General features: G+C 36.6%; 1 protein-coding gene across 4 annotated transcripts in view; it reads right to left on the minus strand.

The window, feature by feature from the left end:
* PDE4D (phosphodiesterase 4D) overlaps nucleotides 1-18,195 on the minus strand; it is a 367,272-nt gene that overhangs the window by 288,790 nt on the left and 60,287 nt on the right. The window contains exon 1 of one of the 4 annotated variants that reach the window (XM_064437863.1): nucleotides 4,596-5,789. The exons of the other annotated variants lie outside the window; for them this stretch is intronic. Within the exon in view, the coding sequence (XP_064293933.1) occupies nucleotides 4,596-4,642 (47 nt within the window). The 5' untranslated portion in view covers nucleotides 4,643-5,789. Of the gene's footprint in view, nucleotides 1-4,595; nucleotides 5,790-18,195 lie in introns of those variants that run through there. 4 annotated transcript variants of the gene reach the window in all.

An 18,195-nucleotide genomic window follows, 5' to 3' on the forward strand; every position in this document is an offset into this window, starting at 1 on the left:
AAAGTTAAAGCACTGCTAATATAAATTATGAACAAATAAACCCTTGCCCTATTTGCAAATAGTAGAAATATTTTAATCTCTTCACTGATATTCAGCATGCTGAATGTTGGTTAGGTGCCACCAGGCAGATAAGGTGTCAGAAATATAAAGGAAAAGGCAATAGATACCTTAAAATTAAACTGTTTCATTCAGTATCTTACTACATCTTACTACGCTCATCCTAACTTGAGCGATAAACTTCAACAGTGCCTGAAGGAAAGTAACACCTGTCACTGAGCATAAGAATACAGGGAACAAGGTGACCTTTCATACTTAGCAGTACTGTGAAAATCTACTGGCCACAGAGGATTAAACAAAATTCTTTGGTCTTAAAAAGATTTCTTCTTAGTTTAAGAAATCATTATTTTTTCCCCCAAATTCAGGTTCAAATCCAGACTTCCAACGGAATAACAGAGATATTCCTCAACAGTTTTTATGTTAATGTCTTAAGTATAAAATATCTAAAAACTAGTTAAATACTGTGCTGAAAAGCAGTTCAGAAAGAAGGTTTTTTCTTCCCCCACTATAAAATACACAAAATTTTCTAGAACAAACACAAGTAAATATCTACATGAAACATTTCATCCTGGTTTGGGTTAGAAGAGAAGAGCATAGCACTGGTCAGACTCAGTTCCCCATGACACCTTAGTGAGCTGAGATGACTCATGTCCTAAGAACATAACAAAACGTTTCTTTCATGCATTAACATTAAGATCTTCACTTTCCATCAGTTTTCTTCACAGTTACATATTGTCCTATTCTTGCAAAATGGAAGGCCCTGCATAACAATGGAAAGCCAACCTATTTTTGGCTGACTGAAAACCATCTGGGGTTCTATAAGATGTACAAATAAACAATTTAGTATCATTGTTTTAAAATACTGCCAAAAACAGAATACAGAAGCTTATTAACAGTTGCATTCATTCAGGGATTTACTAAGGTGCTTTTCAAAAAGCTAGTTAGTCATCAAATTAATCTGAACTAAAGGATAACATGTATAACCATGCATCTGCATCCTTTTGCAAGATGAAGTATATAGAACAATAATGATCAACTGAAGTAAATATAGTGGGATTAAAAAGGAACTAAGAAAGGATTTTTTTTCTTCATTCACTGCCTTGGTAACCAAATTAAATTTCATGCAATCTTAATAGGCCAAATGTTGACAGAAAAGGATGGACAGTCATAGATTAAATTTTTGATTCTGAAGATTTATTGTATTCAGATGTGGATTATTTTCAAATTTTTACAGGTTTAAATTCAGATATTCTTGAACACAGGTTTTTCACATTTATTTTTCCTATGGTAAAGCTAAAAGGCATGTGCAATATTTGTTTACAGAATTAGGCAAGCCAAAATTGAATACCACGTTTATCTTTATTTGGTTTGGCATCAAAAAGGCAGATAAAATGTAATGGAAAGAAAATCTAGGTTATATAATGGAGCAGTAAATGTTTCTAGAATTGTTTTCACTGTGAATGGCTGTAAGCTGCGTATTATTAATACACAATTTATGTTGTACAGTGCATAATGTGTAAGTAGTTATAAAATCGTACTCCTCCTCTTATTATCATCACAAATGTTTCTCACTATTGCTAGGACTAACTTTATCCTCACCTGGGACATCACTTACCCCAACCACTGCACCCCTTTAATTGTATATATTTTGTATTTGCTTCTCTACAATCCAAACTGTTTGAAAAAGCTTCAAATGAAATGCTTCTTTTTGTCTACTCCAATCTTAGTATTATATGCCATTTAGAGTCCATTCAGATTATAGCTACCCTATATGTCTGATATAGTTGCGCTCCCATTCATACTGCCTGGAACATATATATTTTATAGCTGCTTTTTGCCAGTAGTCAGTTCCTACCTATTACCAACATTACCAGAAGGGTTCAGATACTGGAATTCTCATTACACTTCCAAAAGCTTGTGGGTTCACATTCAAACCCTACTCTCAGGGCCATCACTTTTTGGCTATTCTTTCCCTAAACCCACATAGAGGACCAAATATGAAAAACACATTCACCCCCTTGACTGGTTACACAACATTAAAATCCTGGATATTCAAAACAATAAATTATATTTCAGAAGGGTTCCTTTTTTTTTTTTTATCCCCCATGACTTTTTCTCCCCATATTCCATGTGAGATGGGCAGGAACTAGCACATGAAGGCATAATACATGTCTCTAAGGCACAGAAAATTCCTTTGAAAAGCAACATCTCTAAAGTACACAAAATTCTTAGTCCTACTTCTGAAATACTTGGTTCTGCATGCATAAAAAAGTTACAAATATTATGATATATGTGATGCTGGCCACAAAACACCTTTGATGTGATGTATCAGCATCCGGGAAACATGATTAAAGATGATCAACTAATATTTGTATTAAACAAACACAAAACTAATTGGGTCCCATGAAAGATATCCTTTCCCTTATCTTCATTATTATCCTTTAACGGGCATCTGGAAGTAGCTTCAGGGGAGGTTATAGACATATAGAAGACTTCTCTTTGAGCCAATTCTATTTATACCTTATAGAAAGGGATGGCATACCTTATAGGCAATGGATAGATTTGGAAGGTTCAGAACTAAAACAAAAGCTATGACAGGCAACTCAAAATCCTGGTACCCATAAATGCTCCTTACAGACCTACTGTAGCATGAATAAGCAAATTTGCCAGTTCTCTGAGAGTTTAGGTGAACAACAGCATACTAAAAACATTTCCATTCTCAATTAAAGTCTATGATTCAGTAAGCACAAACATAGGCATGGTATAGCTTGCATTTGGTTAAAACAGTAAACATAGAACATATGATTATCTCCACATATCTTCCCAGCAAACACTTCTGCCAGTCTTTCCTAGACAATAGGTCGACGTGCTGTGGCAGACAGCAAGGGGCCGGCAAGAAGCACACAGGGAAAACAGGTAACAACCTCTTACAGAAGAGAAATAAAAACCAGTCGGTTTGCTCCAAACCCCCTTTAGCAGACTTCAGGGTTCACATTTGAAAACCGCTTAGTCAGAAGATGAACCCCGGGTGTTAAAAGATGCTTAAAATAATTTCTCTAAGTTATTAAAAACAGAAGTAGGCCAAATTCTTAGAAGAGAATGGAAACGGTCTTCCTGCTAGGTTTGGACTGCAGTACCCTTTTCAACACACTTTGCTAAATAAACCACCAAAACAAAAGCATGAAACACGTTCAAGAACACATTATTCATTTTTTAGGTGATGTGGTTTGCAGTTGGCTCTAAAAGGATTTTCTGTAGACTAAAATGGTCTTATGGAAAAGTGGAATAACACGTAATTAAAAAGCCCCAATAGATGCGTTCAAAGGAGAGCGTGCCTGCTGATTGTTCGTTAAAATTTGGGTGCTGAGAGCAGAGGAGCCGGCGGCGCCTCGCCCCCGCCCCGCGCTCTGACGGGCGGCTCTCGGCTCCTGCCATTGGCTGCAGGCGGAGCAGCCGGCGCCTCCGACGGATGACACCCGGCTGACGCCAGCGCCGGTGCTGCCAGCCTCCGGGGTCTCGGCTTTTGTCTCTGAAATACAACTTTGAAATACCATAAAAAGAACTTCGCCAACACATTTCCCAGGGAAGATCCTTTCTCAGGTTTTCCTGCAAATCACTTACGTGCAGAGGCTGACACACACTAAGGGCAAATCTGTCAAACAAACGTGCACCCTGAAGCCAATCCCTTAACTTGAATGCATTTTTTTTTTTTAAATGGGCTTCCATAATATGTTTGTTTCTAATGTTTTGAAAGACTCAGTATTTACCCAAAAAGCAAGAGTTTTCTGGGGAAGTATTTTTGCCTTAACTAATAATAGTCATTAAGCACTAATCAAGACATTAATTCCAACATCAGGAGCAAGGCATGACACAACCACCACTGGTAGAATTTATAAGCAAGTTAACTGCACTATATTGCAAAGAAAGTTACAGAGAAAGATTTTTCAGTGAGCAAGAAATATAGATGCCTGTGGTTCAAAGAGGAAACATGTTTCAATGATGATAAAGGGATTTGAATGACATATGATTGTCTTCTAAGCAGCCACATTTGAGAACCTACTACACAAATGCATTTACTAAAGATTACTGAATTATCATACGAATGAACATTTTTTTCCCGTTTTCAGGTCACTTGAATGTATATAAATAAATAAATTCCGGGCCAAACAACGCAATATCATAGGGGGAATATATGTCTTCATTATTTCCCTCAAGACACACTAAGAAAGAAATGGGAAGAAGTGTGCTTTTAACACAGGAAGAAAATACATCTCCCTGCTCAGGAGGCTTTTATCATGTAAGAAAACCTGACAACAACAATACAATTCGTGTGACTTGCCTGTTTTGTAAAGGCAAAGGGGTGCCAAACTCATATTACTTCATCCTAGTATCTCTGCAAGATTTTAATTTTTCTCGTAGCCCAGTTAGTCCTCATTTGACATTAATGTAGGGAAAAACATAGCATCTGTCAGTTGCCACAGTATTTTGCAAACAAGCATTTTGAGTTTAAGAACCTGTAATGTGTATTGATTACTCACCATATCCATGAATGCCTCCTAAAGGGGAAATTATTCACGTGCATCATGTTCACAGATCTTCCAGCATCAGTGTTTTCCTTGTCAGACAGATTTATCTGTTATGGCATTCATAGATGCATTCCAGAACAACTGCATGAGCAGCTAACAGCAGGGATTATTGCAAGAATTACTGTAATCCACAAAAATAAAAATTTCCAGGATCCGAAGAAAGACTTCTCACATGGTTTTCTAGGTATATGTCCATCCATTTATGCATCACTTGCTACTTAAAAAACATTAAACTAATGTTACGACAATGCCAACAGTTTGCCTTGATAAAAATCCAAGTGCTTTGACTGGGAATTAAAGCATCTTCATATGCAGCATTTTGGACAGTTGGAAAAGGCTAGTCAAAAGGTAGTTTCTTGTCATCCATGCCAAATCAGTGGTTAGGGGGAGATGTGTAACTTCAGATTGCTTTCCCATGTTCAGAAATGAATATTGCTTTTTCTTCTTTCTTAGACACATATTCATCAGTGATAACTTTAATGCAGTTTTCCTTTCTTACAAGCCCAGGGAACAGGGTGATGCTTAATAGCCATGTACTACAAACCCAAACTTCTTTCTGAATTTCGTACTGTGGATTTATTTCTTCAACTAAGAAAGAAGGAAGGAAGTATGCTTCTTCCGCTCCATAGGTCACCACTACAGTTAGATACCATTATAAGACACAATCGTATCATGATCAAATTCATTTTTGCTGTCTAACCCCATAATAAGGCTGGCTGCTCCCTTTAAGTAAAATGACTAAGCTATCGACTCTTTCACTGCAGAATCTAGTTCTATTTTGAGGTTATACTGTGTGTAAAACCACGTACATTAATTTGTACCTTGCAAAATGAAAGCAAAGCTTTAAGTCCTGTGTTACCTAAGCATTCTTTCTCTGCTGTCCTTTTTTCCCCAGTTCGGCTCACAGAGAGTAGTTATCACTCCTGATGCTCTGGTAAATATCCTCGGGAAGATTCTTAAGCCCAAGCTAAAGAGACGGCGTGTATTTTAGAAGCAACGCAGGCAACAGGCTCTTGCTTCCTCCTCCCTGACAAGATTTGCCAACCTACCCCTCGGGCTTCTTGTATCCTCGCCCAGCAGCAGCTCCGGACACTTGCGGACTCCGTGGCACTTACTCTGCAGCAGACTGGGCTCGGCTGCGGTGAGGGCTCTGCCTGCCAGAGGCTGTGCTGGCGTCAAGGGGGCCCTCTAGGTGGGTTCTCCTGACACAGCACATCCTGCCCTGCCTCTCCCACCGACGGATGGAGGGGAAGGACGGGGGCACGGGGGAAGAACAAAGCGGGAGAGCCTTCCTTAAAACAACCTATTTCTCCCGGGTGACTGAAAGCAAAGAAAATTTTGCACGGAAAAGCAAAAATCTGTAGGAAAAGATACGTGCAGGAAAGAGAGTGTTGATCTCTACTGAGATGTAAAAGATTTCTAGACAAGCTTGTATACTTCAGCGTGCCCAGGCCATATATCGTTTGCTTGCCATTCTTTTTAAATGCTTTATGCTGCACTAAGACTTTTTAAACTTCAAACGACCCCTTGCCCTTTTGGACAGGAAATCCTGCAGTATGGAAGCCAGCTGCAACTTCAATGACATTAAAACATGTGATAAGACTGCGTATTTGATTAGGGTGTGGGCAGACTTGGAAGTAACATGATAAGGTATTGCACTGCACATTTTTATGGATCTTATTTCCCTAAGCTCAGTTCTGTTGCTGTCACAGCTCTATTCTACAATACCCCAAATTAGCCCTAGCACAGTTGATGCCATTCTGAAGGAAGAATAAAATATTAAACTACTTTAATGTCACAATGTGTTGACAGTGAAATAGTATTTATTTCAATTCAGTAATAAAAAGGAGCCTCTACTGCTGCACACATTTGTATATTACAGTACTTTGAAGACTTGGAGCACCAAAATATAACAGATGCAAAAATTTAAAGGGGCTCTAGCATCATTTATGCCCTATTACTCTATGCAGAAGGTTCCGTTTTCTTTTTTCATCTGAATACAACCATGATAGAAAGCAGACACTAAGAGTTACAAATAGTGAGAATGGAAATTAGCCTTTTCTCACTAAGAAATTACAAAACAAAGTATATAATCATGTTCAATAAAGATAAATATTCAGTATAACTTTTAAAAGGACCAGGTAAGACCTTACAACTGTTATGATATGTTCATGCTTTATGTAAAAAGTACTAATCACCCCCACCGCCCCCCAATTACTTTAGGAATATATACCAGAGACATTTGAAAAGAATACAAACAAAACTGCAGAAACTGCAAGGTTGTGTGACTAATCTGAGTATAAAAAAACATTATATCTAACTAATCCAGTTGTCTATTGCTTTCTCTAGATCCAGTTATTATGAAGTATTAACTACACCAAATGCTGCACAAATATGCACGATCATTACTACTTCATATTGTCCTTACCTAACTGAATACTTGCCTGATCGTCCATGGGCACTGACATTTTCAACACTAGACTTACTTAATGCCTTTTACTATCTTGAGAAAGATCTTCTCAACACTGACCAGGCACCTAATGCATCTGAAATCTGCTAACAAGTCTATTCTGGATCTGTATGTCAATTTATCTGGCTTTCTCTAGTATTAAGTTCAGCACAAAGCATAGCACCCATTGACTCAGCTGATTTCATTAAGAAGCAGAGTTGCAGGAGAGTCGGCATATATAAAGTTACTGTGTACCATTACAAACCAGGTAAAGAACTCACCAGCAAAGTGGAATACACAATATAGAGGCTTTCCAGAGCACGGATAAATTAAAGCCTGAGACTTTAACCAGTAAAGAATTTTTGTTATATTTTCAATATAGGCTGACTTGTGAAATTCTTCCAGTTCAAGCCCATAATAGTCTGCTAATCAGTTCACCTTGAAAAGAATAATGCAACAGCTAAAAACATTGTGACATTAACTTCAGTGGCACAATTTTTTTTTTGACCAGATAAGCATTTTGATATCACAGAATCATAGAATCATTAAGGTCAGAAAAGACCTCTAGGATCGTCACGTCCAACTGTCAACCCAACAATACCATGCCCTCTAAACCTTTACCCCTTGTCCTGTCACAACAGTTCCTAGTAAACGATGATAATGCTAAGAGAGGAAAGAACTGCTGCTCTACCAGTGTCAGATTTTTATTATGAAAATCAACAAAATGAATGCAAATATATGATAAAAACCACACAGGTCATGAAAAACAAACTGTACCGGGGCATACAGAACTGCCATTCATATGCTAAGAAAAAGTCAAATTTTCTGAAAAGATCAGTTTCACTTACTAAATCTTTTGATTTTTATAAAAAGGGGTAACAAAAAAGTAATTGAATCAAATATTTTGGTGACAATGTAATAACATATAGGGCAAAGCATGTATCTAGGAAGGTAAAACTAATGCTTTAAGAAATGCTGAAAAGCCAGCTCTTCATAAGCCACCTCTTAATACGAGTACACAAAATTTCATCAGAGTCATTGCTAAATAGTGATAATAAACAATGGTAGCTTTTTTGAGACTACATGCAAAATGACCTGGTGACCTCAACCAGCAGATTCAGGGTAAGTATCAAAAAAAATCCTTATCAAACTTGGTAATATTATAAAAAGTCCTTTAGGAAGAAGGTTAAAATAAAAATTCTTTTAAAGAAAAAAAAAGGCAAAACATGGCATTTTTGCATGCATTTTTTAAAGAGTAGAGATTACCCAAAACAGAAGGAAAGAGCTGAATAAAAATTAAGTCACTTAAATGTTAATATTGATTCATCTGCAGTATTATGAAAATATAATGTATGGATGTGACAATTCTCCATACTTGGGATTAATGTCTATATTTTGAGTGTTAGGATCCCTTTGTTATTTACGCATTCTCCATGAAAACCATATAGATTAAAAAAAAATCAACTTGATTAATGAAGTAGTAAGAAATGCATCCCACTGCACAAAGTTAAAGGAAATCATCCAAGTCACAGGTCTTTAGTTACACAAAATTTTTGGTCCACAGAAGTTATCTTCAATAATTATAGCGTAGAAAGTAAAGACACAAATTTGTCTCATCAGAATCCTCAACAGAGTGAGCAGATAAGCCTGATAAGCTCCTTACCACATTTTAGACTGCTTTACTCACAGGCAGGTGTTATGTGAGTGTCTGTCAAGCCAAGTAACTTAGATTTTTGTCCTGTCTGCTTCTTCTGTCATCCACCCTGCATGGAAGTTAGCTCACTGTCGGACCCTCTTCTGGAGTAAGTAAACTATTCCTTCAGAGAGAAAAACCTGTGCAACTTGCTAAGCATTTTGCTACAAGCAGCCCAGATAACAGTAGGTTTATTTGTCTCTACTCTTCCTATACAGTCTTGTTGCACGCCTACAGGCATGCCACCCTCAGATACCTTCGTGACAAATCATAAGGCAAGTCACATGCATTTTGGTGTCATGCTATAGAAACTCCATTCCAGAGGACTCTGACAAATCCTCTCATGATTTCAGACACTTTGAACTGAAAAATGACAGAGAAAAATTGTTTCTCTGTACCCAGAGAAGGTCTAAATGAGTGCTATGCATTGTGGATATAAACCACTCCACATAACTTGCCCTCAGGGCTTGAGAGCTTGGAGCCATAATTAACTCATTGAAATTAATACTAAAAGTGAAAACTTAAAAAAACCCCATACAGTTCACTTTTGAACAACAATCACGTATTGGGTAATGTTGCTAAGAGCTTGTGGCTATCCCTTAAGAAGAAAATGCGCTTAATTATCAAGTATATTTTTGTTCTGAAAATTATGTGCTTGACTCCAAACGTAATTTGAGCAGAACATTCTCTGTCCAAGCCCCAGCCCTTTTAGAATTCCAAAGAATCTTCAGATCTAGAACTCTGAAAAATTAATATCTTATGTGTCTTCTATTAACTTCTTTAGCTTCCTCTTAAATTCCTAACTTATGTCTCTCTCTCTGTTTTTTTCCTTGAATTAGGGCAAGAGATGGTTTCAGGTGATCTTGTTCTAAAGCGTAAGATCTGCTCAGGTGTATCAAAAAATAATTGTTGTTCCTCATCTCACTTGGTAAACATCAGTTCTCACTATACTTTTGCTGTGCCGTTTATTTCTTATAATTGAAGTAAAAAGATCCTTAAAGTTGCATAGATTTAAAGTGGAATAGATGGAGTGGTGTGCAAAGGAATGCCAGTACATCTCAGGGAGATTAACTACCTTCATGTCTCATATGAAAATAAATAGTCCTGCTCTCCTTGATACTACCAGTTGGTGATGCCTGAAGAAAAATAACTGTCCTGCACAGTCTGCCTCCCTAGATTAGGCAGCACTGGTTATGCTTACAGACTCATCTCTTCCCTGTTGCACCAGATAGGGTTCAGGTGCCTTAAAGATCATTCCATAAATATAAACAGAAGCTTAACACATATGCAGAAGAAATGTAAATAGGAACTGCAGATCATTGTTCTCTCTTTTTCCATTTGATCCCTTTGACTGTCCACCTACTGATCCAAAAATCTCTTTTTTCTTAAGAAAAGCAGGGAGAAGAAAAGTTCTAAGTCCAGTTCACTGACAGAGATTTAACATATTAAAATGGGGTTAATTTAAGCTCATATTTATCATTTTGCCTCCTATGTCCTAGCTATCTTATTTATGGTCAGAAGCAGAGCTTGAGCTCTCTGTAAAGGGTCATTTTATTCAACTCACTGCTATGGAATATGTAGCTGGCACTACATTAGCAGTTTGGATGTACCTGCTGGGAAACAGGAAGTGACTTCTGGTAACCACAAATTCTAAAATTTTACCTCAGTGAAGATATATGGTACAAGTGAAATTGCCACAGTTTGGCAGAAGTCGTTTAAGAAAACCAATTGTTTTCACAACTGTAAAACTGAAACATTGAGAAAACATGACAGTTTTTTATTTATATAATGGTAATAAACTGAAGTCATATTAAATACACTTCCAGTGAATAGTCATGACCTATTCTATAACATGGCGACTACTATGTGTTATTTTTAGCCGTACTCTATTTCAAACAGAACATAGTTCAGAGTACTTGAATCTTAAACAACAAGGTGGAATGAAATTTCACTTGTTCATACTTCGGAAAAAGAGAAATGCAATTTATTCCTGTAAATATTAGTTACTGTAGTATGATACAATATTATATCCATTCTGGATGAAGAAGCTTAAAGCGAAACAAAGCACATGATTTAAGATAATTCCATGTATGTAAGTAGTTTGTCTTCATTTTAACAAGTGATGCTAAAATAGGGATTATTTCTTTTGCTCACAAACTTATCTGATAAAACTGGTTTCTATTTTCACTTCTTTTTTCCCAAACCTGGGTACACTAAGAATGTTGTGAGGATTGCATGTGAGCCTACAGGACAGAGTTGACAAAACAGTGGTTGCCAGCAGCCCATACTTAGGTTACTTGAAAAAAGGTATTGATAACTTCTAGAAAGACTCCTACTCTTTCCTATACAAGATGTTGTTGACATGAGTATTCAAAAGTAGCTGAGAATCTTGTATGAGAAAACATACACCTTTTTGTCAAATTAGAACCTTTGATATAGCTTTTCTGAGAAAAAAATCCCTGAAAAACATTAGTATAATTTCTTTCAGAAATCAGAATATAAAGTCAGATATTTGAGAGGTAATGAATGAAAACCTTTTTTATTTGTCCTGATTTGCCTTGATTTTGCTGGTTTTAATTTTACTTATGAGTAAAGAATTTCTGTCTGTCTGTAACTTAGTCATCAATAAATTTATTACGTCAAAACCTTCAGGGCCTGCAAAATCAAACCATTTCAACATTGAGATTATGTCATTAAAAGGGTTAGGAATTACAAAAGTAATATAAGTAGAGTTGAGTCACTGAACTTGTCTTTCCCTTGTGGTCAGCCTATCCTTATTGACACAAATATTTTCTTTCTTTGTTTCAAAAAGTTTCAGGCCTTAAAACTTCTAAGCACTCTATTCCCTCCTACTGAACTACTCCAGGATCCTGTTATCTGATTCCTCTCTATAGTGATAGTTTCCTAACACTGAGTCATATTAAAGTGTTACTAGTGCACTCCTACAGCTTACTGTATTTAAGAAAATCATGAATGAAAATACTACATGAAGTCCTGGCACTCTAGTAGTGTTTTACTTGCGAAATAATACTTACTTTCTGACAGTACTTTCTTTCTTTGTTTTTCTTACTAGCTCCTCACCTGCTTTAAAATTCTTTTACTGATACCCATGTTTTCCATTTTAAATAGCAATTTCCCAAGTAATAGTATAACAAAGATCATCTACATAAGTCCACCTACTACTTTGACTGGAAAATAAGATTTCTGACAGCAACTTAATCTATTAAGCACACATGATTTTATCTCATTTTCTGTTTGTCTTGATGTCTAGTCTGGTCTTAATAACTTTACTTTTTTATTTATTTAATTTAAGGAAAAGACAGTAGTACTTGTCTATATCACTTCCAGTCTTTTTAAATACAAGTAACAAATTTACTATTGTACTATTCCTGATTTTATGATCTTATTAAAAATCCCTACTACAAGACTGAGATTTCCTGTACCAGTTCTTTCAAAGTTCTTGAGCAATGATTAACCAGATCCCATAGCTTAAGAGCATTAATGCTTGAGCTTTGCTTCCATATCAATTGTAGCAATTTAGATTTACATACCTTTGTTCCTATTACCTACCATGCCTGCCTTGATGCTTAAAAGAATTTTCCTAATTAAAACTAAGACAAAGAAATTTATTCCTCCCTTTACTGTAGTTCCAAACCCAACCTTATAGCATAAGTTTATGCTGCTGTTTCTTTCTATTGCTTTTACAGTTTATGCACCTTTTGTTTTCTGTTGGTTTATTGAGTATTTGATAAAGAAATCCATCAGATTTATCTTGTCAGACTACCTAATCCTTACCAGAGTTTACAGATTCTTTTTCAACACAAACATGGGAAGTTTAGGTTTCTCATAATATCATAATTCCTGGTACTATTTTTTTGAATAAAGTTGGGATACATCTATCCAAATACAAGCATTCTTGCAAAAGACCCCCTTCTACCTAGTAACATTCACTCAAACAATTCATTTCCATCTATGCAACACCTTCCTTTCATTCCATTATTTTTTTCAATTTGTAGATCTCTGATTCCCTTTCCCCTATGAGTGGATGTGCAGATCCCATAGAGCTAATTTCTACATTTAAGTTATTTTCTAATTGCTTTTCACAGATGCCTCTAGAACCAGTCCAACCCCCAGAAACCTGCAGAGCACATGTATGAAGAACTTGTACAAACTGCATAATGCTGTCCTGCTACCTTTACACTCAGGTTCTTGTTAATATTATTTCATTATTTGGTAGGACAGGAATTATCATGGTAATTACCTTTTGTACACAAATACTTCTTTTTTGTCAGATGTGCACAAAATATGAATGTGTAATTGTATATTCCTGTCTGGCAGTTTCTGGAATTAAGTAAGTGACAACTTGTATTCTAACAAAAATACATATATTTGTAACTTGGGTTAGAGCTTATCATTAAAAACACATCGCAGCCAGTGTCTGCTTCTTAAGTAAAAAGTGGTTAAGAATCAGTCCCTAAACTTCTCTGTTTTCTCAGAATTTAAGGAAACCACATAATTTAAATTGCAAAGTGCCCAAATGAAAGCTAATTCAGATAGCAGTTCTGTCTCCCAGCTGCAAACGAGAGGAAAATCTAGACCTTTTATAGTATTAAGAGATTCCCACTGTTCCAGGAATAGTATACAGATGTTGCTTTAATATATACTGCTGGACGAAAAATTTGTTGTTTGTGCATATGTAGCTGGAATGTGTATAGACAAGTACTCAGTGATAAGTACATAGTATTTTATAGCAACATAGAACCACAGATGCTTAGGGTAACTAGGAAACATAAAGGACACAAGATCTTTATCTCAAATGTTTTACAGTCCTAAATTAAGTAGAAAACAGTGGGAAACTATTACTCATTACATAAAGAAGTGTACTAAAATGTTCTTAACAGAAGTGGAATAATAAGCTGATTATAAAGTACTCAATGAGATTTATTAAATGAATATGGGCCAATATTCCCTGTATACAAAGCCATTCTTGGTTTCTTTTTAATTTATTTAGAGGAGTACAATAAAGAGCAAACATGTGACAATCTAAGTAGCAAACCTCTCTGATTTGCAGATTGAAGTACAAATTTACATGAGTTTATAGCAGCTTTTTGTAAAGACTGAAGTCCAAATCCTGCTGCATGTACATCACTGAAAATGCTGAGTAACCTAGTGCCATCCATGGTGTTAACCACTCTAGTGTGATTGTGAACAGAGAAGTCCTGAGAAGCCTCACTGATTATTTCCTCAAATACATATAATGCGAGAAATGGAAGTCTTCCCCCACAACATATCTCAGACTGTGAAAAGTATAATGCTAAGAAACTGGAGAATCAGCTTTTATGAAGCACACAAAAGATAAAAACATGCCTGTTTTCCTATATGCTCCTAATGTTTTGAAGACTCCTAAATTGGGCATCTCTGAGACAGGCAATGACTTCAGCTGCTTTAGAGAACTCTAAAGCAGAATGGTCTCCTGTCAGGCTACTGAAATATTCTTCAAAGAATTCCCTCCATTTAGCAAATTATTTAAGCAAGATGAGACAGTGAGACACAATGGGACTCATACACTTTAAGTTAGGCATATATTTGATGTCTTTGCAGGGTCAACTGAATCTATGCCTAGTTCCCCATTATCCCTGGAGACTGATAGCAAAGTGTTGCACTGTATTCTATGCTTACATGCTAAATATTAGATCTAGTCAGGGAAAGTGAGAAGTTATTTACTTTGCAGCTCTAATAAAATATTCCTGCAAACATAAGTCACCTCTGTGACATTAAAAATAAATAAATTAGATGTTTGATTATTGAAAATGGAACCATATAACTGGTACAAAGGCAGGCATCTTCAGGTCCAGTTAAAAGATTAGGCCTCTAAAGTCTAGCCCTCTGATCATTGGCCACTACTGCTTGGGAAATTTGGAAAGGTGTCATGACATTTTTTGGTCTTAGTTTGTTTTGCCAACATGACCCATCAGAAACATAGAAACTTTTTAGCAGTACAGAAAGCCAAGGCAACACCATTTGAAGTAGAAAACACTTATTTGGCATGCTATGCCTGAGCCATAGTGACTGCACTGCCCTTACTATTTATCCAAAGCTACCTACGCTAACATAGACTATTTGCAGTGCCTCAGTAATAACTATCAAGTGCAATATAGACAAAATCTAAGAGAGCTTATTAGAAAAATTAATGAAGAAAATGGATAATTCGAATGTTATTTTTCCCTACGTGTTCATTTTTCAGACTACTTCTTTTAACTAATGTTACTAGAATACTTTTTTTTCCTGATAGTCTGATAAGTAGCTATAGTTCCTCTAAACACTGGTTTTAAAAGCTCTTATTTGTGTCTGCTTTCATATAAAATTCTCCAACAAAGTTGCCTATAGGAAAAATTATCTAAAATAAAGGAGAAAGAGAGCATGCTTTCAAAGTCTATTTTGATGATGTTCCCTATTTTCAAAATTGTGCAGGTCTTTTTTGATGATTAAATGAAACAAAAATATTTGTCTGTATAAGTCCCAAATATTTTTTCCTTAGAAAGTGATCCCCGTAACATGTATTTCCTGGCATCTTCTGAGAAGATTTCTGATTTTTTCATCTCTATAGCTTGAAAGCTTGTGCATATGCAGAAATAGAACAGATGTTTATCAGTAATCATAGGCCACACACTCATTTTTTTGAGTAAATGACGTTGTCTTTAAAGGAGGATAGCAGCATTGATATGTTTACATTCTCAAAAATTATCCCTCAGTTAATGTAGATAACGGGACAGAAGCATCTCCCTACTCTATGGAATGACAGTAAAGCTGTACACATAACTTCTTACTGCCCTCATGATTTGCATTTTAAAATAATGAAACTCTGTTCTGTGCCTGAGGTATTTCTTCTGTGGATTAGGTAGATAAGTCATTGTGGAAATTATCTTTAGCACTTTAAATATAAGACAAAACTATAATAAAAACGACTTACAGCTTCCTATTGCAATACTAAGCTAAAACTGAAAAGCTACTGAATGACTTCTTCACAAAATACTGGTTTAGGTTGCCAACTAAATAAACCTGTTATCAAAATTCAATATATCACTACAAATATAGCCTGATGCCAGCATCTGACTACCTTATATCTTCTCACAAAGACTCATATTAATGTATTTTCTCAGTTATCAACTTTAAACTTCTTCCAATACTAGGTGACACAGAAAATTGTTGCTGGACCATTTTCTACTACTTATTGTTACACTTTACTGACACTTCATTCAGAAGACTCTCACTCTCTATAAAATATTCTACTGAGGAAAGAATTAATTAATTTCTTGGTAATGAAATGATTCATATTGCATTTGACACAGGTCAACCAAAAACCTGTATTATTTTACAGATTTTTGTTATGAGGAAGACAAGTTTACTACTTATAAGAAGGCTCAGAAAATTTCCAGTTTTCTCAAGTGATATTGGGTTGCAAAAAGATTGGAAAAAGCAGTTCTAAGCACTCATAATAAATGTGTAAACTCTAAAAGGTAAAACTTTAACTAATTGACATTTTTAGAACTTTTCTGGTGGTTCAATCTCTTGAAAGTATATGATGTAATACTCTTGTTTTAAAAAGCAAAACCCTAATGTGAGCTCAGATTTTCCAAAGAAAAAATTCAGGGGAAAACCAGTATTTTTCATACCTAGGAGAATAACAGAACTGCCTAAATTAATGTTTGAACATCTGAATTTCTCCTTTAGATTGCTGGATGTATCGCAGCTCCATTGAACAGGAATTTGGAAAGCTCAACACTTGAAAAATTAGGCAGTTTCTGACCTTTTCTTTCCTATCACCTAGAGTTTCTTTCTGTACTTTGCTTTTCTAACACTTTTAGCTTCCATATTGCCATTTCCTTCTGCTCATGAGAGATAATTAACAAAGGAAAAACAAACCATGGTATGAACAAAACCCACACTGTTGTTTTCCGTGTTCTGTGTATCTATTAATAGTTTTGAGTGATGCACACTATGCTTGTAACACTGAAAGCCAAATTTTTTTATTAAATTTGGACAATGGCAGGTTAAATTACTGCAGAAATAATACCTAACATAAAATTGCCAGTTGCTACTTAAGGGAGGAGGTGGCTGTTGTAGATTACAAGTATGAGTAATGGCCCATCTGGGCAGAAACAATGACATCTGTATAGAAAGGAATGCTGCCTAAATCCAAGATCACCTGCTCCTCCTCTTAGCCTAGATCTTAGAGAAGAATATTCAGAAATGGATATGAAACTACCAGTTCCATTATTTGAGCAGTAAGTACTTTTCTTGATTCATCTTTTAGAGAGCTGATAATGGAACCTAGTTTGTTTTCTTTTTTATATGGAACAAAATTTGAAAAAGAAACCCTGAAACATCTGTGGATAAATGAGCAATAAAGTTCAGAGGAAATTTTCAAACAGATTTTGCAATAACTATTGTAACAATAATTATTTACAACAACTACCATCAATTTATAGCATAAACATGTAGCATAAAATTCATGTTTTCACAGCTGGCAAGAAGTAGTTACATTGATTACAGGATCACAGAACCACAGAATGGCAGGGTTTGGAAGGGACCTCTGGAGATCATCTTGTCCAACACCCCTGCTTGAGCAGGGACACCCAGAGCAGGGGGCACAGGACTGCACCCAGGTGAGTTTTGAATGTCTCCAGGGAAGGAGACTCCACAGCCTCCCTGGGCAGCCTGTGCCACTGCTCTGGCACCCTCACAGGAAAGGAGATTTTTCTCATGTTTAGGTGGAACTGCCTGTGTTCCAGTTTCTGCTCATTGCCCCTTGTCCTGTCACTGGGCACCGCTGAAGAGGGTCTGGCCCCATCCTCTTGACAACCACCCTTTAGGTATTTATAAGTATTGACAAGATCCCCCTCAGTCTTGTCTTCTCCAGGTTGAACAAACGCAAGTCTTTCAGCCTTTCCTGATCACCTTTGTGGCTCTCTGCTGGACTCTCTCCAGCAGTTCCCTGTCTTTCTTGAACTGGGGAGCCCAGAACTGGACATAGTACTCCACATGTGGCCTCACTAGGGCAGAGTAAGGGGCAGGATAACCTCCCTCGACCTGCTGGCCACACTCCTTTTTTTTGCAGCCCAGGAAACCATTGGCCTTCTTGGCCACAAGGGCACACTGCTGGCTCATGGTCAACTTGCTGTCCACCAGCACTCCTACGTCCTTCTCAACAGAGCTGCTTTCCAGTAAGTCAGCCCCCAACCTGTACTGGTGCATGGGGTTGTTTCTCCCCAGGTGCACAGCTTTACACTTGCTTTTGTTGAACTTCAGGAGGTTCCACTTGGCCCAGCTCTTCAGCCTGTCCAGGTCTCACTGGACGGCAGCACAGCCTTCCGGTGTATCAGCCCCTCTTCCCAGCTTGGTGTCATCAG

Source organism: Phalacrocorax carbo, chromosome Z, assembly GCF_963921805.1.
Source record: "Phalacrocorax carbo chromosome Z, bPhaCar2.1, whole genome shotgun sequence".
Lineage (NCBI taxonomy): Eukaryota > Metazoa > Chordata > Aves > Suliformes > Phalacrocoracidae > Phalacrocorax > Phalacrocorax carbo.